At 45.6% G+C, this 22208-nt stretch overlaps 1 protein-coding gene across 1 annotated transcript in view; it reads right to left on the reverse strand.

Moving 5' to 3' along the window:
* Nucleotides 1-21827, reverse strand: part of LOC147463987 (protein EXPORTIN 1A-like) — a 55668-nt gene extending 33841 nt beyond the window's left edge. Inside the window, exons 1-22 of the mRNA XM_086498011.1 lie at nt 21773-21827; nt 21341-21402; nt 21126-21290; nt 20953-21045; nt 20775-20846; nt 19965-20072; nt 19724-19806; nt 19435-19573; nt 19289-19357; nt 18742-18819; nt 18461-18523; nt 18318-18362; nt 18126-18233; nt 17931-18026; nt 17366-17563; nt 17222-17281; nt 17013-17123; nt 16684-16781; nt 10529-10637; nt 10382-10447; nt 10092-10190; nt 9873-9953 (exon numbers count right to left, since the gene is read on the reverse strand). Coding sequence (XP_086354137.1) covers nt 9873-9953; nt 10092-10190; nt 10382-10447; nt 10529-10637; nt 16684-16781; nt 17013-17123; nt 17222-17281; nt 17366-17563; nt 17931-18026; nt 18126-18233; nt 18318-18362; nt 18461-18523; nt 18742-18819; nt 19289-19357; nt 19435-19573; nt 19724-19806; nt 19965-20072; nt 20775-20846; nt 20953-21045; nt 21126-21290; nt 21341-21402; nt 21773-21827 — 2058 coding nt within the window. The remainder of the gene's footprint in view (nt 1-9872; nt 9954-10091; nt 10191-10381; nt 10448-10528; nt 10638-16683; nt 16782-17012; nt 17124-17221; nt 17282-17365; nt 17564-17930; nt 18027-18125; nt 18234-18317; nt 18363-18460; nt 18524-18741; nt 18820-19288; nt 19358-19434; nt 19574-19723; nt 19807-19964; nt 20073-20774; nt 20847-20952; nt 21046-21125; nt 21291-21340; nt 21403-21772) is intronic.
* Between the last annotated feature and the right edge of the window lie 381 nt (nt 21828-22208).

The following is a 22208-nucleotide window of genomic DNA, read 5'->3' on the forward strand; positions in this document are numbered from 1 at the left end:
TACGGAGGACCACACAGCATCGATGGAGGCTACGTCAGAAGATTCGGAGCACTCTAGCCAGGCATGCACGACGCCCGGTCAAACTACTAACCATGGAGGAGATTGATGAGATCCGCCAACGACCGATGCTAGATCTCCTATGATTCAGCTATCCCAGCAAGCCGTCCATTTTTGCTTAGTTCACATCGACCAATCTAGATATATATCTTTGTTTTGTACTGTTGTTACTTTGTTACTCTAACTTTGTATCAGATCCACCACCATAGGTCACTTTGGCCTTTTGAACACGTTAATATAACATTTCATTTCATTTCATTTCATCTCTCTCTCTCTCTCTCTCTCTCTCTCTCTCTCTCTCTCTCTCTCTCTCTCTCTCTCTCTCTCTCTCTCTCTCTCTCTCTCTCTCTCTCTCTCTCTCTCTCTCTCTCTCTCTCTCTCTCTCTCTCTCTCTCTCTCTCTCTCTCTCTCTCTCTCTCTCTCTCTCTCTCTCTCTCTCTCTCTCTCTCTCTCTCTCTCTCTCTCTCTCTCTCTCTCTCTCTCTCTCTCTCTCTCTCTCTCTCATGATCTCACCCTGGCAGATCGCTCATGCACGAAGTAATGCCGGAGATTAGAGCAACAAGAGGAAAAGGCAAGATCGCTTTTTACCGAGACGGAAAAGTAGTAATACTAGAGCGACGGTCCACATGACGGTGCGAGACTTATGGAACCACACTCAAAGTAGCTGCCTGGAATTGCAATCGATCTATGCGTCTCGATCTGGGTGCTTTTGAGGATAGCTTTACTGGAAGAGACATCACCTTTTACTCTGAGACACACCAAGCCCCTGGGCAATCCATGCCCCACATCAGTGGATAGAGGTGGGAGACAGCCTACAGACAGGAGACACGCTAAGAGCACAGAGGACGGGGCTCGGGAGGAGTGGCAGTGTTATTTAGAGAGGATCTGCAGCCACTGATACATATAGCCCGCAGGGACGATCAGGCTAGGTACATGTGGGTGAGACTGAAAGCAGAGACAGGCAGATACCTCTATCTAGCTATTTGCTACTTTCCCCCGAGTACATCAATTTATGCATCACCCAGAGGACAGTCCCCTTTCTCTATTTTGGATGATGACATATGGGAGTTCTCTAGGGATGGTGACATTATCATCCTAGGGGACTTCAATGCTAGGACTGCCCATCACCAGGCAGTGTTTTATGATACTTCAGAGGAGATGCTAAGAGAGCTAGATGTTGTAGAGACGGGCCTTTTCAAGACTATCACACGATGTGGAATATACTGAGTATGGGCGACACTTGATAGCCTACAGAGATTTTCTGCTGCGGGAGGTTTTACATGCTTCCCACACAGACATGGAGCCAGCACAGTGGACTATGTCATGGCACAGTCGAATCTCATCTCTAGTATCCAAGATCTCACAGTTGGGCCTAGACCGTTCGGGGTGGCAGTGGATCATGCTTTGGTGTAGATGACCATCTCCTTCGAGTTCAGTGTAGCACACAGGCCACGAGTAGCAGCCCCTACTCGCTACACATTCACACAGGAGACGGACTCTATATACATGGACGGAATCTATAGACGCCTATGCACTGAGGACCCGAGGCGGAGCTAACTACTATACTGACACAGACATTACATGAGGCAGCAGCAAAAGCATCCCAACACACCCAGCCTGAGCAGAGCCGCCGATCAGGGAGCATGCCTCAGAACAGCTGGTACGATGAGGAGTGCCGCCAGACTAGAGCCAGACTTCAGAGGGAGGTGTTGTTGGGGGACGTCGCTCACAGACAGTCACAGATTGACTTCCAACGCCTAGTGCGGCGGAAGAAGAGGGCTTTTTTGGCTCGACTCGAGCAAGATCTATATCAGCTATTCTTGAGTGAGGACTCGCGTGAGGCGTGTCGAATCTTTCATCAGCAGTTCCCCCCCCCCCCCCCCCCCCCCCCCCCCCCGCTATTTCCTCCACAGAGACCTGGGGTCAGTACGCCTCATCTTTGTACACGGTACCTGGACAGCCGCCCCTTCCCAACCCCCCCGATCCATGCTCACACGCATGTGTCTTTTTCACCGCTGAGATGGTGAAGAAAGCTATTGACAGGATGAAGACTAGGAGAGCATATGATCACGATGGCCTAGTCGCTGAGCATTTCATGCATGCCAAAGACCTACTAGCAGAGCTTCTAGCAGTTATGTTTACCCGTGCCATGTGTGAGGGCCTACCGGACACTTGGGAACCTATCTACGATCGTACCTATCTTCAAATCAGGAGACCCCATGGAGCCTAGGAATTATCGCTATATTATGATTGGGCACACACTGGCACGGTTGTATGCATCCATTCTTGAGCAACAGCTGAGTAGATGGGCAGAGAGGAAAGGAATACGTGCAACTGGGCAGGCAGGATTCAGGAGAGGCTTCTCTACTCTTGACCATATCCTAACACTCAGGGCCATCATCGAGGAAGGCAGATCTCATGGGAGACGGATCTATTGTAGCTTTGTGGACTTCCGCAAAGCTTTCGACACGGTACCCAGAGCTAGACTGATGCGCAGATTACAAGCAATGGGAGTACCCACAGAACTCATTTGGGGGATCATGGCATTGTACGGATCAGTAGTAGGGCATGTACGCACCCCGGAGGGACTTTCTACACCGGTTCACTCCACTATTGGGGTGAAGCAGGGCTGCCCGCTCTCTCCTACTCTTTTCGGTATGTATGTGGATGAGGTTTCTGACTACATTGACAGCGATGGGGATAAAGGTGCTCAGTTGGCAAGGACATCGATTCCACTTTTGTTATATGCTGATGACATAGTGTTGATCTCTGAATCCCCAGAGGGAATGCAACGTCAATTGGATGCTTTGCATACGTTTGCCCACGAAAGTGGTTTGTCTGTCAACCTGGGTAAAACCAAGGTTATGGTGTTTAATACCACCCCACAGTGGATCAGGAGGTCAGCACCTACATTCACATACGGCCAGGAGACTGTGGAGTACGCAAACGCTTACACTTACCTTAGAGTGGTTTTTAGCAGACCTGCATTCTCACTCAGAAGAGCAGCAAAGACCAGACTTAATAGAGCCCACGCAGCATTGGGTAGATTGGAGAGGATGTGTTCACACGTTCAGTTTCAGGAGCCCCGGACGAAGCTTTGGCTCTTTGACACCTTGGTGGCTTCAGCATTGCTCTATGGAACCGAGATATGGGGACCTTCATTGGATCACCACGAGAGGCCAGGTCGCTCAAACGGATGGGGGAACATGGAGAAACCTCTCGTCTCTATGATCTTGCGGCTCATTAGAGCCAAGGCATCAGTACCACGGGCCATTATCCAAGCAGAGCTAGCGACCCCCCCACTTGTGTTGGAGGCGCTCACCAGATCAGTCTCCTTCATAAACCGCACATGGGAACTTCCTAGAGACAGATCTGCTTAGCACTTGAATCCTCTCGACAGTTAGCCATACAAGGAGATACAACATGCTGGTATGGGGAGATGACATCATGGTTGCAGGCACATGGGTTCAGCATAGACAGGCTGCCACCATTCCATTACTCATTGGATGCACCATCTCTCACTCTTACACAGTCAAAGATCACCAAACTCATCCGCCAAGACCTGACCCAGCTAGACACCAGGAGGACATGGATACAACCAGCACAGGAATTGGGCATGAAGATGGCTTTCTATAGAGACCACCTTCTCCAACTTACGGAAGATGGTTTTGTGGCGAGACTGAGATACATGGATACCCACTTGTCGCATGGGATACGATGTGCTATTGGCCAGTTACGCACATCTTCTCTCCAGTTGCGGATTGAGACTGGGAGATACAACAGAGTACCAACACAGGACATGACATGCCCCTTGTGTAACATGGAACCTGAGACAGAGCTACATTGTACATGTCGCTGCCCAGTCTACTTCGAGATACGAGGCCGCTTCCATTGCTTGTTCAGAGAGGGTTTTGGACCATTCTCAAGAATCATGGGATACGAAGATCAGAGATGTCTCGGTTTGTTCTTAGCTCGAGCTGCACAGACACAGAGATAGCCTGATGAATGGCGACGCTAGCCTAGCCAGTCTCAAAGACGGATCACAGACTTCTTCACAGCAGACACGGGACAGCCACAAGATCCACTCCCACAGCAGAGCTCCCCCTCGTCTCACACCAGAGGCACACTGATTGACCGAGCAATTGAACTGGGGAGCGCCACACAGCATCGACAGAGGCTAGAACAAAAAATTCGGAGCACGCTGGCCAGGCATGCACGACGCCTAGTCAGACTACTAACCATGGAGGAAATTGATGAGATTCGCCAACGACTGATGCTAGATCTCTTGTGATTCAGCATCCCAACAAGCCGTTGTTGCTAAATTGGCTTTATCTAACAAAAAAATAATTCTAAATGAATTATTGGATTTATAAGTGAGAGGGTTTTCTCGCTTGTAACAACAGGAAAAATAATTCTAAATGAATATTGGAATTTTAAGTGAGAGGGTTTTTCTCACTGGAGACATCCCAGTACAGAGTATTCTTGGTGCGTCATTCAAAGTAATGACAGGAGCACTGTGAACGGGAATATCTATAAGGCCATCAAGAACGGGTACTTCTGATGGGTCACATCCGATGGGTGACAGGGAGCATCGGGAAGAAGTATCCGACCATCCGGGAACGGACATCTCTGATGCGTCATAGGATGGGTGACATAGAGCATCGTGAAGGGGATTGTACCGTAAGTTCGGTAGGAAAGGACTAGGTGATTGGTATTCCTGATGCCTCACAAGGTGGGTGACGGGTGCATCAGAAAGGGTAGTCGAGAGGAAATCCGAACTGGAAAGAGGAATACGCGTAAAGACGTAAGCATAAGAATAAAGATGGGTTCTAAGAAGCTTTTCTTAAAAAGCGGAATATTTTAACGAGTTTTTCGGAAAGAGCAGACGCTTTCCCGCGAGGAATCTATGGTTGCATTGCATTCGTGCATGTGGTTGCATCCAAGGACGCCTGGGAAGTGCTTTGAAAGCATTATTTTTAACTTATAAGGTTTTATTGAGTTTTTGGGGAGGTTCAGACCAATTTTAAAAATATGCCGACCGTCCACTTAATAAGTGGGCAGCCACTTAGAAATAAAGCAACAAAACCAGCCAGCGAATTCTCTCTCCCTATTTCGGGTAGAACCAAAAACAAAAAAATGAAAAAAAAATTGAAAAAAAAAAAAGAGGCCTCGATCTCTCCGCGAGCAGCTATTTTGTGTCGTGGTGAAGGAGCTCTAAAAGCACCACATGCCCTCACTGAAGGGAGGTAGCGCCAGCAAGAGAAGACTCTGCCGCCAAAAGACGCGAGAGATCGCGAGACTACGAAGCACGGAAGTCGCTTTTCTCGCGCAAGAGCAACAGGTACCTATTGTGGATTCGCCATACGAATTGTTGTCGTGTGTTTGCGTGTGTGTTTGCAGGTACTTCATCGCGAAGGAGAAGCGAGAAGGCTTCGGCCTACGCTTGGGAATTCCGGAAACGGAATTCGGAAATTGTCCCCTGCGGAGTCTCAACTCCGAGTACAGACGGAAAAAGGATTGAGAGCTTGTCTCTCGGATTTCCCTTACGGGAAGGAACGACCATCTAGTCAGAGATTTAGAACGGAGGGGTTTTCTTCGGTTCTTGTGCTTGTAAAAAGATTCTCCCTAATAAAGAATACTCTTTAAGGGGGGGGGGGGGGGACGAGCCCATCTTCTTGTCCCCAGTATTGTGTCGATCTTCTCTCTCTCTCTCTCTCTCTCTCTCTCTCTCTCTCTCTCATGCTGGTATGGGGAGATGGCATCATGGTTTCGGGCACATGGGTTCAGCATAGACAGGCTACCACCATTCCATTACTCACTGGATGCACCATCTCTCACTCTTACACAGTCAGAGATCACCAAGCTCATCCGCCAAGACCTACCCCAGCTAGACACCAGGAGGACATGGATACAACCAGCACAGGAGTTGGGCACGAAGATGGCTTTTTACAGAGACCACCTTCTCCAGCTTACGGAAGATGGTTTTGTGGCGAGACCCAGATACATGGATACCCACTTGTCTCATGGGATACGATGTGCTATTGGCCAGTTACGCACATCTTCTCACCAGTTGCGGATTGAGACTGGGAGGTACAGCGGAGTACCAGCAGAGGACAGGACATGCCCCTTGTGTAACACGGAACCTGAGACAGAGCTACACTATACATGCCGCTGCCCCGTCTACTTCGAGATACGAGGTCGCTTCCACTGCCTGTTCAGAGAGGGTTTTGGACCACTCTCAAGAGTCATGGGATACGAAGATCAGAGATGTCTGGGTTTGTTCTTACTCGAGCTGCGCAGACACATAGATAGCCTGATGAATGGCGAGGCTAGCCAATCTCAAAGACGGATCACAGACTTCTTCAAAGCAAGCACGGAACGGCCGCAAGAGCCACTCCCACAACAGAGCTCCCCCTCGTCTCACACGAGAGGCACACTGATTGACCGAGCGATTGAACTAGGGAAATCCAAGCGCCCACGATTGCGAAGAACGATTGCGAAAAAATTCGGAGCACGCTGGCCAGGCATGCACGACGCCCAGTCAGACTACTAACCATGGAGGAAATTGATGAGATTCGCCAACGACCGATGCTAGATCTCTTGTGATTCAACCATCCCAACAAGCCACCCAAATTTTCCCGCTTAATCTTATGCTTGGCCCCCATAGTAGATATCTTTGTTTTGTACTGTTATTAGGCTATTTTGTTTTGTTTTTTGTTACTCTGACTTTGTATAAGATCCACCACTTTGTAACTTTCGGGTCTCATAGGTCATTATGGCCTTTTGAAGACGTTATTATAACATCTCTCTCTCTCTCTCTCTCTCTCTCTCTCTCTCTCTCTCTCTCTCTCTCTCTCTCTCTCTCTCTCTCTCTCTCTCTCTCTCTCTCTCTCTCCAAACCTAAGCCTTACTTTAAAATAAAATAAGCCATGTTCTCTTGGCCGAGTATCCACCATGGACACTCGGGCCACATCTCGAGGGAAGCCCACGTTTGCCAGCATCCTGGCAACACCCCCAAAGGTGGACAGTATGGCCCACCTGCAAAACGAAGTCGACAGACTTTGCAAGGAAAATAGAGCTTTGAAGGAAAGACTCGCAGCCATCGAGTCCCGACTCACCACAATGGAGAACTCTAATGAGGGAGAGATGGAAGAGAAGGAAATCAAGCCCAATACGGAGGTAGACATCACCTTCATAGAGAAGGTCAAGACTCAAGTGCAGGATGCCATCTTCCGCAAAGTTGAAGTTCGTGTGGCGTCCACGCTACGCGAACAACAGCGACAAGATGCTCTTGCTCTCAATGTTCGCATCGGCGAGCTCCCGAGTGATTGGCAAGGAAAGGAGGACCCCAAGTTCCATGAGTCCTTCGATCGCATCCAAACAACAACCCCCATGATACAATGGGATCCAGCAACAATCACCACCCTTGCTCACGAGCATCACACCAACCATGCAATTCTTACCTTCAAGACCAAAGCAGATCAAGTCAAGCTCCTTGAGCAATCAAAGCTTCTCAAGGACACAAAAATTTGGTTTGCTGAAGATCTTACACCCACCCAACTCAAACAGAAGAAGGCTGAACTCCAAAAGATGCGAGAAGCGCCCATAGCAGGGAAATGGGCAGTGTATCGAGGAGGTAAAGCCATCATCCAGGAGTTCCGAACTCCCAAATCTGCTCCCTCCTCCTCACCTACCTCATCTTAGGTTTTGTTTTGTTCATCCCACCTTATCTTTTTCACTCTCCACCCTTCCATAGACCCTCAGTCCTTAACTGATATGTATCAGATGGAATCCTTTGTACCGTTTTGCTTCTGGTCCCATAGGTCATATATGACCTCCGTGGACGATAATTCTCTCTCTCTCTCTCTCTCTCTCTCTCTCTCTCTCTCTCTCTCTCTCTCTCTCTCTCTCACACACACACACACACACACACACACACAAGTTGTGTTGAAGTGCTAGCCAGACTTTGTGGCCCATGCATCTGGAATGGAACTCCACCACTTCGTGTCTCGACTAGAGTTTGTTTTGAAGTTCAAGTGTTTTCAGTTTTCAGTTCTATTGTCTGCTGGTGGATTCACCGGCTTGTCAGTGGCTTGTCAGTTACACGAACCTTGCAGGCAAAAGTTAGACCAACGACAAAAAAAACTCATCTGTTGGTCCTACAATATCTTTTCTAAATCTTGGGAATTATTCTGGTTCCTAAATGTGATCTTGCTCTTTGGATGTTTGGTAGCCTTTTGTGTGCAAACTCAAGTGATTCTGTCAGAATGCAATTGAAACAACACAAAAACAGGCAACTTTCTTGATTGCTAATAGCCAGGACATTTGTCTAAACTTTCAACACCTTTCCAGGTTTTGCATAAGCATAGGTCCTTCATTTCCCCATGCACTCTGATGTACAAGGTGGTAATATTCTTCCAGAAATGGACTTTTTCATTCACGCTTTGGATCATTGCATCAGAGCATCAGCTTCAAGTGTCTTGGGCTCTTTTTACTTGAGCTTAGGCATCATGGTGAGACAGTCTCCAGAGATAGGATAGAATTTGGTCCTATGTCCCGAGCCCTCGCAGACTTTTTCTGAGCCAGTGTGCAGCTGAAACAGCCTTTACTTCCCCCCCACTATTCCAGCCGTGCAGTAGATGCCTAGAGCATGATGTCTTCACAACCAAGAGGACCTAGCTTCTAGATTCCTTGGCATCAGAGATTCGAGCCATGGTCGCCCATCGCCATAAGAGCAATGTACGACTCCTCAACAGTCTCTCCCTCTCAAGGCGCCAGCTGTGCTGAGCAGAGATTCCTCTGACGACACGCAAGCTGTACACTAAGTATGATAAAGGTATACCTTCATAAGGTCAGAATAGTCTGCACTTACGAATTATAAGTGGGAAAACACTAAAGCAAGGGACACAAGAAACCAAAAAATAAAAACAGAATATTTTTTTATTTTATTTTTTCTAAAAAACCCTATGACTTTATTTGCTACTAAACAAAACAAACCATTTTATCACTTAAAAATGTTTTTAGAAAAGGCATAAATTAAAGCAGCTTACTTGACTAAAACTTGAAACAAGTACTCAACTTTAAACTAAGTATGATAAAGAGTGTAGCGTACAGCTCCACAGTCACTCCAGAGTTTCTTTTCCTGCTAGGAATTACTTAGTATGATGCTTCACAGTTGTGACACTTAAAATGATGAGAGAGAGTATCAGTTGTGCCAGGTTTAGGTCTCGCCGCTCAAGATGGGCTATGCCTTACGCTGCAATTGCACGCTCAGATCAATAGTGGTGTCTGTAGTTCAGAGCAAGGCACTCTATTGTACACATCCTGTTGCTACGCATAACAATAAAGAAATATCTGCCTGTTGGAGCGCTAACAGTGGCAGTTCAGGGCCATTAATCTATCTCAATGCAGCAGAACCTTAACTGCCTGTGATTGATTCTCTCTACCCTGCGTTTTTTAAGCTTTTCCAACTAATTTCAGTTGTAAATATAGTACATTCATTCCTTCTGCAGAGGCACAATTCATTCCTTCTGCAGAGGCACAAGTTAGATGGATCCCCAATATTTACTCATCACTCAAAAGAACTGATCTCAGCACCATCGGAAACCCAGGCTGATGCATACTAAAACTATGCCCCTTCTCCCATCACAAAGGGAGTTCAGAAAAAGGCTGGTAACATACTAAAGGGAACAGGCTGTGTATAAAACAAAAGTGAACCTACATCTCAAAAAGCAAACACTAAAAATTTCAACAACGTATGTGACGCTTCTGTTCTGGAAACCTTACGACCTTGCTTTAAAATACCATTTGACTACCTGATTTGGAAGCTCCATAAGCTTCTGCAGGTACTCATCTCGCTTGTGAGGATCTCCTTCAGCTTGAATCATGAAGCCAACCTGCCAGAAGTACAGTTCAAGCATGCTTAGGCTGAGTTTAATAGAAGACTCAAGTGAAAGATAAGAAACTATCACACTGGTGGATTGCATTGCACAGCAAGAACCGCCGGTAGACCTGAAAAAGAATACTTCACTTACTGCTTCATAAAAAGAATGTATCTGGTGATTTTCCAAATCCATTATGGTCGATGAGATGCCCTTTAAAAGCTCCATTACAAACGGTTCTGTTTCACCAACCTGTACAATGGACCAAAAATAGCACCATCAACGAGCAAGCATAAAAAGCATACAAACTCAAGGACAAAACAAAATATCTATATATATGTGTCCGACTCATGTGTTTACAACACCACCACAACAGTTTTAAATGAGTACATAAAACCAGTTGGGCCTGAAGTCACTCACATACATGATAGGAAATTACAGACCTGAAGTATCACAAATTTTCTTTTGCACTTTTGCACAATTTTCAGGAATGTATCGCATGCCATGTCCTGAAACATGGGGACAAAACCTCTTTAAAAATTGGTGCATCGTGAGAAATGGCCGCCAATTTCAATATGACAGCTGTATACCTGCACTCCTGGGTGTGTCTCGTGCATGAACTCAAACAGCTTATTGACAACTGTCTTCAGAAACTTCCAGTGCGCTCTCAAAAACCTTGGATATTGTCCGACGACGTACCTACAGCACCCTCAAGACAACACTGAGCACTCATTCCACGTTAATGTGGTTAAACACAGAGTACAAAAGAAATAGTGGCCAGAGGAGGGAAAAAAGGTTTCTTTTTTTGGCTTGAAGGTTGGGGCAAGGAGAAAACAAGAGAGGTATTAAAATCTGCAAAATGTACACCTTGTATGTATGTAATGTATGTAATGTATGTATGTCATGTATGTATGTAATGTATGTATGTATGTATGTATGTATGTAAGAGAGAGAGAGAGAGAGAGAGAGAGAGAGAGAGAGAGAGAGAGAACAAAAAAACACAAGAAAGAGTATATTGACGTTTGTAGACGTCTCTAATAAGAGAAATGAAATGAAATGAAATGAAATGAAATGAAATGAAATGTTATATTAACGTCTTCAAAAGGCCGACGTGACCTATGAGACCAGAAAGTTACAAGGTGGTGGATCTGATACAAAGTCAGAAATGTTAAATTAACGTCTTCAATAGGCCATAGTGACCTATGAGACCAGAAAGTTACAAGGTGGTGGATCTGATACAAAGTCAGAGTAACAAAATAACCTAATCAACAGTACAAAACAAAGATATATATTATGGGATTCTAGATTGGTCGATGTGAGCTAAGCCGAAAACTAAGCAAAAAATGGGCGGCTAGTTGGGATAGCTGAATCACAAAAGATCTAGCATCGGTCGTTGGCAAATCTCATCAATTTCCTCCATGGTTAGTAGTCTGACCGGGCGTCGTGCATGCCTGGCCAACGTGCTCTGAATCTTTTGACGTAGCCTCCGTCGATGCTGTGTAGTCCTGCGCAATCGTGGGCGCCTGGATTTTCCCAGTTCAATCGCTCGGTCAATCAATGTGCCTCTGTTGTGAGACGGGGGGGGAGCTCTGCTGTGGGAGTGGCTCTTGCGGATGTCCCGTGTCTGCTCTGAAGAAGTCTGTAATCCGTCTTTGAGACTGGTCAGCCTCGCCATTCATCAGGCTCTCTCTGTGTCTGCACAACTCGAGCAAGAACAAACCCAGGCATCTTTGATCTTTGTATCCCATTACTCTTGAGAGTGGTCCAAAACCCTCTCTGAACAAGCAATGGAAGCGGCCTCGTATCTCGTAGTAGACGGGGCAGCGGCATGTATAATGCAGCTCTCTCTCAGGTTCCATGTCACACAAGGGGCATGTCCTAGCCTCTGTTGCTACTCCGCTGTATCTCCCGGTTTCAATCCGCAGCTGGTGAGACGATGTGCGTAACTGGCCAATAGCACACCGTATCCCATGAGACAGGTGGGTATCCATGTATCTGGGTCTCATCACAAAACCATCTTCCGTAAGCTGGAGAAGGTGGTCTCTGTAGAAAGCCATCTTTGTGCCCAATTCTTGTGCTGGTTGTACCCATGTCCTCCTGGTGTCTAGCTGGGTCAGGTCTTGGCGGATGAGCTTGGTGATCTCTGACTGTGTAAGAATGAGAGATGGTGCATCCAATGAGTAATGGAATGGTGGCAGCCTGTCTATGCTGAACCCATGCGCCTGAAACCATGATGTCATCTCCCCATACCAGCATGTTGTATCTCCTTGTATGGCTAACTGTCAGGAGGACTCAAGTGCTATGCGAGCATATCTCTCTCTGGGAAGTTCCCATGTGCGGTTTATGAAGGAGACTGATCTGGTGAGCGCCTCTACCACTAGTGGGGGGGCCGCCAGCTCTGCTCAGCTAATGGCCCGTGGTACTCATGCCTTGGCTCTAATGAGCCGCGAGATCATAGAGACGAGAGGCTTCTCCATGTTCCCCCATCCGTCTGTGCGACCCGCTCTCCCGTGGTGATCCAATGAAGGTCCCCATATCTCAGCCCCATAGAGCAATGTTGAGGCCACCAAGGTGTCAAAGAGCCAAAGCTTCATCCGGGGTTCCTGAAACTGAACCTGCGAACACATCCTCTCCAATCTACCCAATGCTGCGTGGGCTCTAGTCAGTCTGGTCTCTGCTGCTCTTCTGAGTGAGAATGTGGGTCCAGTAAAAACCACTCCAAGGTAAGTGTAAGCGTCTGTGTACTCCACGGTCTCCTGGCCGTATGTGAATGTAGGTATTGATCTCTTGATCCACTGTGGGGTGGTATTAAACACCATAACCTTGGTTTTACCAAGGTTGACAGACAAACCACTTTCGTGGGCAAACGTATGCAAAGCATCCAATTGGCGTTGCATTCCCTCTGGGGATTCGGAGATCAACACAATATCGTTCGCATATAACAAAAGTGGAATCCATGTCCCTGCCAACTGTGCACCTTTATCCCCGTCCCTGTCAATGTAGTCAGAAATCTCATCCACATACATACCGAAAAGAGTAGGAGAGAGCGGGCAGCCCTGCTTCACCCCAATAGTGGAGTGAACCGATATTGAGAGTCCCTCCGGGATGCGTACATGCCCTACTACTGATCTGTATAATGCCATGATCCCCCAAATGAGCTCTGTGGGTACTCCCATTTCCTGTAATCTGTGCATCAATCTAGCTCTGGGTACCGTGTCGAAAGCTTTGCGGAAGTCCACAAAGCTACAATAGATCCGTCTCCCATGAGATCAGCCTTGCTCGATGATGGCCCTGAGTGTTAGGATATGGTCAAGAGTAGAGAAGCCTCTCCTGAATCCTGCCTGCCCAGTTGCACGCATTCCTTCCCTCTCTGCGCATCTACTCAGCTGTTGCTCAAGAATGGATGCATACAACCGTGCCAGTGTGTGCCCAATCATAATAGTGCGATAATTCCCAGGCTCCATGGGGTCTCCTGATTTGAAGATAGGTTCGATCATAGATAGGCTCCAAGTGTCCGGTAGGCCCTCACACATGGCACGGTTAAACATAACTACCAGAAGCTCTGCTAGTAGGTCTTTGGCATGCATGAAAAGCTCAGCTACTAGGCCCTCATGATCATATGCTCTCCCAGTCTTCATCCTGTCAATAGCTTTCTTCACCATCTCAGCGGTGAAAAAGACACATGTATGTGGGCATGGGTCGAGGGGGTTGGGGAGGGGCAGCTGTTCAGGTATTGTGTACAAAGATGATGCGTACTGACCCCAAGTCTCTGTGGAGGAAATAGCAGGGGGGGGGAGACTGCTCATGAAAGAGCCGCCGCGCCTCACGCGAGTCTTGACTCAAGAATAGCTGATATAGATCCTGCTCGAGTCGAGCCAAAAAAGCCCTCTTCTTCCGCCGCACCAAGCGTCGAAAGCCCATCTGTGACTATTTGTGAGTGACGTCCCCCAAAAGCACCTCCCTCTGAAGTCTAGCTCTAGTCTGGCGGCATTCCTCATCGTACCAGCTGTTCTGAGGCATGCTCCGAGAACGGCGGCTCTGCTCAGGCTGGGTGTGTGGGTATGCTTCTGCTGTTGCCTCATGTAATGTCTGTGTCAATATAGTAGTTAGCTCCTCCAGAGGTCGCCCCGGGTCCTCAGTGCATAGGCGTCTGTAGATTCTGCCCATGTATACAGAGTCCGTCTCCCTTGTGAATGTGTAGCGAGTAGGGGCTGCTACTCGTGGCCTGTGTGCTACACTGAATTGGAAAGAGATGGTCATTGACACTAGAGCATGATCCACTGCCACCCCGATCGGTCTGGGCCCAACTGTGAGATCCTGGATACTAGAGATGAGATTCGGTTGTGCCATGACATAGTCCACCGTGCTGGCTCCATGTCTATGTGGGAAGCATGTAAAACCCCCCCGCAGCAGGAAATCTCTGTAGGCCGTTCAAGATGGCCAATCCATGTGCAGTGCCCATGTCTATCAGGTGTCGCCCATACTCAATATATTCCATATCGTGTGATAGTCTGGAAAAGGCCCGTATCTGCCACATCTATCTCTCTTAGCATCTCCTCTGAAGTATCATAAAACACTGCCTGGTGATGGGCAGTCCTAGCATTGAAGTCCCCGAGGATGATAATGTCACCGTCCCTAGAGAACTCCCATATGTCATCATCCAAAATAGAGAAAGGGGATTGTCCCATGGGTGGTGCATAAACTGATGTACTCGAGGGAAAGTAACAAATAGCTAGATAGAGGTATCTGCCTGTCTCTGCTTTCAGTCTCACCCACATGTACCTGGCCTGCTCATCCCTGCGGGCTATATGTATCAGTGGCTACAGATCCTCTCTAAATAACACTGCCACTCCTCCCGAGCCCCGCCCCCTGTGCTCTGAGCGTGTCTCCTGTCTGTAGGCTGTCTCCCACCTATATCCACTGATGTGAGGCATGGATTGCCCCGGGGCCTGGTGTGTCTCAGAGTAGAAGATGATGTCTCTTCCAGTAAAGCTATCCTCAAAAGCACCCACATCAAGGCGCATAGATCCATTGCAATTCCAGGCAGCTACTTTGAGTGTGGTCCCATTAGTCTCGCACCGTCATGTGGAGCGTCGCTCCAGTATTACTACTTTTCCGTCTCGGTAAAAAGCGATCTTGCCTTTTCCCCTTGCCGCTCTAATCTCTGGCATTACTTCCTGCATATGAGCGATCTGCGAGAGGGTGAGATCGTCCCCGAGAAAGATGCAAGTCTCTTTAAGAGTTGGTGTTTTCTTCAAGAATGACTTCTTTGCTTCCATGGAGGGAAAATGGAGAATGAATGCTCTTTCTTTTGAGGTTTCTCCACTGCCTCCATTTTTCTTTATGTTGCCCACTCTCCATGCCCTTGTGTGTGTCGGCTCATGAATCCCCATCAAGGCTATGAGTTCTTTTACTTCTTCGTCCACATTGCCTTTGTCTTTAAGACCGCAAATTCTCACATGTAGAGCGCGCACCCTTCTCCTCTGCTCCTCCTCTAGTGTCTGGTTAATGATGTTGTTGGGTGTGGACGTGGGCGTTATCTCCTTGTCTTTTCCTTTCTTGGCCACCTTGATCCATTTCTCGGCTTCGTTCGCCTTCTGTTGGGTTTTGGTAAGAACATCCACCCAAGAAGTCGTCAGTTCTTTGTGCTATTCTTCTCCCTCTTTGATGGCCCGTACTTGTTCCTTGATCGTGTTGATTTCTTCAATCACTGAGGGTTGCAGTTCGCCCCCTTCCAGTGTGTTTCTTGATCAGGCTTCGGCGAGTTCTTTCTTGAGTGACGCGATCTCTTCCTCTTGGGTCGTCACTCGGTCTTCCACCGTGCTTATCTTGCTCTCTTGGATCAGCACACGTCCTTCGAGAATGTTTATTGTGCCCCAGAGATTGCGGTTCAACTTGGTGATGGTCTCCGTCATTTCCTCTTTGCATTTTTGAATGGCATCCTCTAGGGGGTCGGCTTTATTGTTTGTCTTCCTCATGCTTGATCGTTGTCCGCAAGGGGGGGGTTAGATGCACGTGTGCACCCACACTAGCAGCGGTCTTGGCGAGTGGAGGAGCGCGAGGTGGTACGGCCCGGGGGTGAAAACGGTAGTTACGAGAGAGAGGGGGGGGGAGATAAGTATGGTAGATAGAGTGGGGGGAAGGGGGGCGGAAAAAAAAATAAAAATAAAAAATAAAATAAAATTCTCCCTACGTGTAGAGGATGGACGCCCTACGCGTGAAAGAAAAAAGGGGGAGTGGGGGGGGGGAAGACATACTACGCGTAGGAAAGGGGGGGGAGACATGCTACGCGTAGAGGTTGGGGGGCTAGGGCAGCGTGCAGCGGGCGCGTGGTGCAGCGGGCGCACAGGGCAGGGCGGCGGGGGTGCAGGGCGACGGGCGCGAGGGGCAGAGGCGGGGGAGCAGGCAGCAGCACAGCGCGGCAGCGAGCAGCGCGCGCGAGCAGCACAGAGAGAGAGAGAGAGAGAGAGAGAGAGAGAGAGAGAGAGAGAGAGAGGGGGGGGAATGCAGAGCGCGTGAGCAGGGGGCAGCGGGAGCAGGAGAGAGAGAGAGAGAGAGAGAGAGAGAGAGAGAGAGAGAGAGAGAGAGAGAGATTCACATTATATTGCTTGCTATAACAGCTTTGTTGTCCTTTCCTTTTGTAATCTCACACAAGTTCAGGAGGTCACGTATGACTGAGACGAGAAATCGATTTTCCTCAGAGAGAGAGAGAGAGAGAGAGAGAGAGAGAGAGAGAGAGATTCACATTATATTGCTTGCTATAACAGCTTTGTTGTCCTTTCCTTTTGTAATCTCACACAAGTTCAGGAGGTCACGTATGACTGAGACGAGAAATCGATTTTCCTGGACAAAAACATGTAAAACTTAAAAGATTCTCAACTGAAATTGAAAATGGCAATCTAAGACATTCATCCTTTGCCATCAAAGCAGCACAATTATTTGCTTGAATTTTGATCACTGTATTTTTAATTAACATTTGCATGAGAACCTGATCTTCAGCCATAAATCTTTAATTTAACAGTTATTTGCTTGAATTTTGATCAATGTATCTTTGATTAATATTTGCATGAGAACCTGATCTTCAGCCATAGATCCTGAGATAGAACCAATTGCCCAGCAAAGTGTGTTTAAATTGTTCCAAGACCACTCTTCCCCATTCAGCTGCTTACTCAATTTCTTCAACATCTACACACAGATTATGTCAATGAATTATGGGATCTTTGATACAATTAGAGAGTGAAAAGGATTTAGAAAAACCGCCACAGTACAAGCTGTGTAGCTACCTGCTGTTCTGTATCCTCATGGTCCAGATGGGACAAGTATATAAGAGTCTCCCTCATTATCTAGGAGACAAAGGTATGCAGTAAGAAACAAGAAGCTAACAAACTGTACCTACAAGAACAACTGGATAACTTACAAAAACAAACCTTATATTGTACAAGCACATCATTATCTTTCATTGTCTCGCGTACTATGTTACCATTTTCATCTTCTACAATCAGGACTTCCTCAGGTTTAGCCATACGGCTTATCATTAGTAGCCTTAATTTGGACAAAGGCATAACATAAAGCTGCTTGCGCTGAGACATAGCCAATCCATCAACCAAACCAGCCGGCATGGGCACCTGCACAATTCCACACAAAAAATTAGCCAGAAAATAACTATCTGGCCTGCTCTGGCGGAGGCACAAGTTCCTAGCAACCACAAAAAATATAAACCGAGAAACAATGAACATGTTCAAAAGCATCCTATGCATAAGCCTCTCACAACAATCTTAGCATATACATTCAGATCAGTTTAGTCTGATTTAAACTTGCATCCTGAGCAAAAAACAAGGGTGTGACGTTTCATACACCAACGGGAGGGACCTGTCTTTATTCAATAAGAATACTTCCTACTTGAAAACACAAAGTAGTAACATCTCCAATGCCGAATATAAGCCCCTTCATTACTCACTAAACATAACTCTTACTTGAAAAAGTTTTTCTGACCTGAAGACCCATTGCAGCCGCAGCTGTGGGATTCTCAACATTGCATTCCGTCTGATACAGGTCACAGACAAGTGAATTCCAATAGTCCAGACAGACCTTTCGAGCAGAACCAAGGGACAAAGAGGTCAATCACACACCTAACAGAACTAACACAGGTTAAGATCAATAAATCTGAGGAGATAAAAGAGCCAGTACCTTGAAAACTTCTGTGTCATCTACATAGGAAATGCCAATCAAGTATTCCAGCCCGAGTAACAAAGCAGTCTGATTCTCATGTGTCCGTTCCAAAACTCCAATGTGCGCCTGCTTAAGGTTCCTTAGGCTCAAACAAAAGAGCATGCATGAAAAAAGAAAGCAATATTGATAAGGAGCCTGCAAAAAACAAACCTTGAAAAAGGAGGTAAAGAAGAGGGCCAAATTTTGAATAAACGCCTGCACAAAATGAAGATAAACAAGTACATAATACACCAGGACCTCAAACATGATTCCCCAGAGAAATTCACAGCACGGGGTTTATAAGGTTACAAAACCTGATCATTGTCAGATCCGTTTGCATATGCTTCTGGTATGTTAGTTCCAGGCACAAGTATCAGCTGGTATTTCAAACAGATAGTAAATAGCAGCAAGAAAACTGTACAAAAAGACTCCCTTACTTCAAAGCTACACTACCTTCTTAACTCAATTTTGTCACTAGGAATTATAGCAACATTCAAGAGTATCAAAATTTTGAAAAATAACACCCTTAGAACACCCTTCTAGGGCAGCCCTCAAACTTTCATGTTACAACATACATAAGGCATAATATAAGCACCTGCAATTGGAGCATGAAAACATTGTACAACTTAACAAATTGTGGATCATATGTTTCTCCAAAACTGAGGACTGCAACCTGCCAGAAAAAAACAAAGATAGTGTTACTCAACCATTATATATACCTTCATAAGTTCAGAATAGTCTGAACTCACGAATTATAAGAGGGGATAAAACACTCACAAAACGACAAAAGCAAGGGACACAAGAAAACAAAGGTTTTTTTTTTAAATCACTTTATTTGCTACTAAACAAAACTAGATTAAAAAAACCATTATTCACTTAAAAATGTTTTTAGAAAAAGCATACACATAATTAGTTGAAGCAGCTTACGTGGCATTAACTAAAGACAAAACTTTCCACACAGGCAATGAGTTTTAAGAACATACAGATAAAAAAGAAAAAAACTACTGAGCACAACCTTATTATTTCAGAGGTACCAAACCAGACTACATTAACACTTCAACGACTGACCACATATTTCTCACTAATAATAAACACATAGTAGACAGATGGATAACACCCTTAAAGTTTGCCTACATACGCACCTCAGTTAGACATTGCAAGGCAAGGTTCCGGTAAGGCACCATGGGAAAAAGCTTCAACAGTGTCTCGAGCTGAGAACGTAGAGTGCCATGTTAATATAAGGGTCTAGGAAGAGCAAAATAGAACACGATAACAACCTTGCACTTACCAAAACAGACTCGAAGATATAGCCCAAGGGTATCCAAGACAAAAAAGCATGTAGAGTTCCTAGAGTGGCCCTGATGAGTTCTTGATGTTGCGAGAAAGATAAAACAAAGAGACAAAGCTCATGAATAAGCTGGAATTCGCTGCATACCACCATTTAAGAATTATCAACAGAGCATCAACTCTTGCTTCATTGAACAGCTCTAAAAAGAACACATACCGACAAGAACTCATGCCATCTACCTATGCATATACTACAGTAGTAAACATTAAGAGAAAAAGACCACGCAAACCTGTTTAATGACTCTTTCAACTCTTTGATTTTGCTGTGTGTCAATTCTCCCCTTGAAAAATCAAAGACCTCCTCACTAAGCAGCTGGCATGAGAGGAATCAAGTCCATATATCAGTTACTGCAATCCTTCGCACCCCAAGAGGCCAACTTTGGAAGATTGTTGATTGAATGAACATGTGTTTTCTGGTCTGACTTTCGATGTGGGTTTTAGGGTTCACGAGCAACTAACAAAATTACGAACCTTCAATATAATCATGCAATTTTCACAGAGTGTTTCATTGCTCTTCGCAGCAGAAACAATGTCTGGGATGAAACTGGGCCATTTGGCTGGCCAATCATGTTTTAAAACCTGTAAAAAGGAGAAACGAATAAAATTACTTCTGTTACATGGTGATAGAACTCCATAAAAAGTTAAAACATGACTACATTCTTTTATAAACATAGCTTCAACTTTTACTTTAATCTTGACATCTTTAATATGGAATTCTACAGCCCATATGGCAAATATACTCCACAAAGATAAGCCTCAAAGCACTGTACCAATGTATCTCCAACACCTAATATGCCACATACACGCTTCATATGGGCTCTTGCAAAGAAAAATTGCCTCATACAAACATCAACCAGACAAAAGTACACCAGTCCATAAAAAGTTAAAACATGACTACATTCTTTTATAAATATAGCTTCGACTTTTGCTTTAATCTTGACAACTTAGTATGGAATTCTACAGCCCATGTGGCAAATGTACTCCAAAGATAAGCCTCAAAGCACTGTACCGATGTATCTCCAACACCTATTATGCCACATACACGCTTCATAAGGGCTCTTGCAAACAAAAATTGCCTCATACAAGCATCAACCAGACAAAAGTATACCAGTCCTCCAATAGCTCTATTGATCAAATGAAACTTCCTACGGTTTTTGTTGATTCCAAGTTGTCCCTGCCTCAGGGTTTTGAAAACCCTAGACTAGAACCACCTTTTCAAAATAGTCCACGACATTTCCAAGCAAATCATATTTCTACTGCCAATAAGATAATTTTACTTACTTGCACAAGAATCACATTCAGCTTATTGACATACAGCCGTTCTCTCCGAAATGTTCCATCATTACTTGAAAGCTGAAGGACCAGACAAAAAATAATCATATTTTTCAACAGTGCATATAAAATTTGTATCAAGCAGGCAGCTCTATACACATTCAACACTTGAAACACAATTAGTGACCTGTATAATCAGATCGGAAATGTAGTTTCTTATTCCTTGACATTGTTCGACAGGCAGAGCATTCCACCGATATTTAATCACACCCTCTAATACCTTCACAATAGAGACATTCAATTCTTAGCAAATGTTTTGACTAAGGAAAAAACAAGTAACTGGCCTTATGCAACCATTACTTGTAGGGCATAAAATTTCGTGTTTATATTCTGTGAATTTTGCAGGATTGCAACAACTCGTGTCCATGTCTCCGGGTGTTCTTGTAACTGCCGTAAGATCCTTTCTGCAGCAGCTCTCTGGCAAAAATATGAGCAAGTACTGAAATTCACATCAGGAGAGCCAACCTATCTCACAAGACTACAGCATCTTCACACTAACTTCAGCACAAACCCACCTTCACCATTGAAAACAGAGACTCGGTCCATAAGCTGATGCATACACAACGTGTAAAGAAGGCTATAAACACAACACTGCATGAAGCTAAACATAATGATAACCCAAGGTCCCAAGGGACTCTCCTTACTGAAGTAAGGTAACAGAGCCTCATTTAGGTTTCATTTCAGTAATAATGTCTTAAGCTTCAAACAAAAGCAGCCTCATCCATGTTGACCTTGATGAGCAACAGAGACAAATGTGTTATCATCCAAGCAGCACCACCGCGAAACATGTCAATGTCACGGAAGCATCCAAGCGAAGAGTTCATTGACAGATTTTGGAAGGTTTCAACACTTTCAGAGTTTGAGATGTATGGTAAATTTTTTTTAGCAAAACAACGCTTGTTTCAGGCAGAGTGTTTTCATGCTTGAAAACATTTCACCCTCCAAACCTGCTGAAGCGCATTTCACGGTCACCATGTGTACAAGCCTTCTGAGATCCTTCATGTATCTAAATACCCACTGTTATCCACACTCACTTCTCTTTACTATTGCAATTAATCCAACATTTGTAATTAACTCAAAACGGGGTTATAATAACATAGTAATCCCCAATAATAGGTTCTCATGAAATCCACAACTATTACACTGTCATAGATGAGGTAGAAGTTTCTGCAGCACTTTCGTGATCTCTCAGGGTAAACGCTGGAAAGAGCAATTGCAGGGGCTAATAACCCCACATAGGATTAAGGACTCGATGGCATTATCATAATGCCCACCTTAGAAACCAAGTAAATGTATCATCACGGAATCATCACCATAACTGAACAGTAGCATGACGAAAATGACCATACATGGTTTTGAAAAATCAAGATTGGGAGTGCTACA

This window comes from Adiantum capillus-veneris, chromosome 2, assembly GCF_014529385.1.
Source record: "Adiantum capillus-veneris isolate H3 chromosome 2, ASM1452938v2, whole genome shotgun sequence".
Taxonomy (NCBI): Eukaryota; Viridiplantae; Streptophyta; class Polypodiopsida; order Polypodiales; family Pteridaceae; genus Adiantum; species Adiantum capillus-veneris.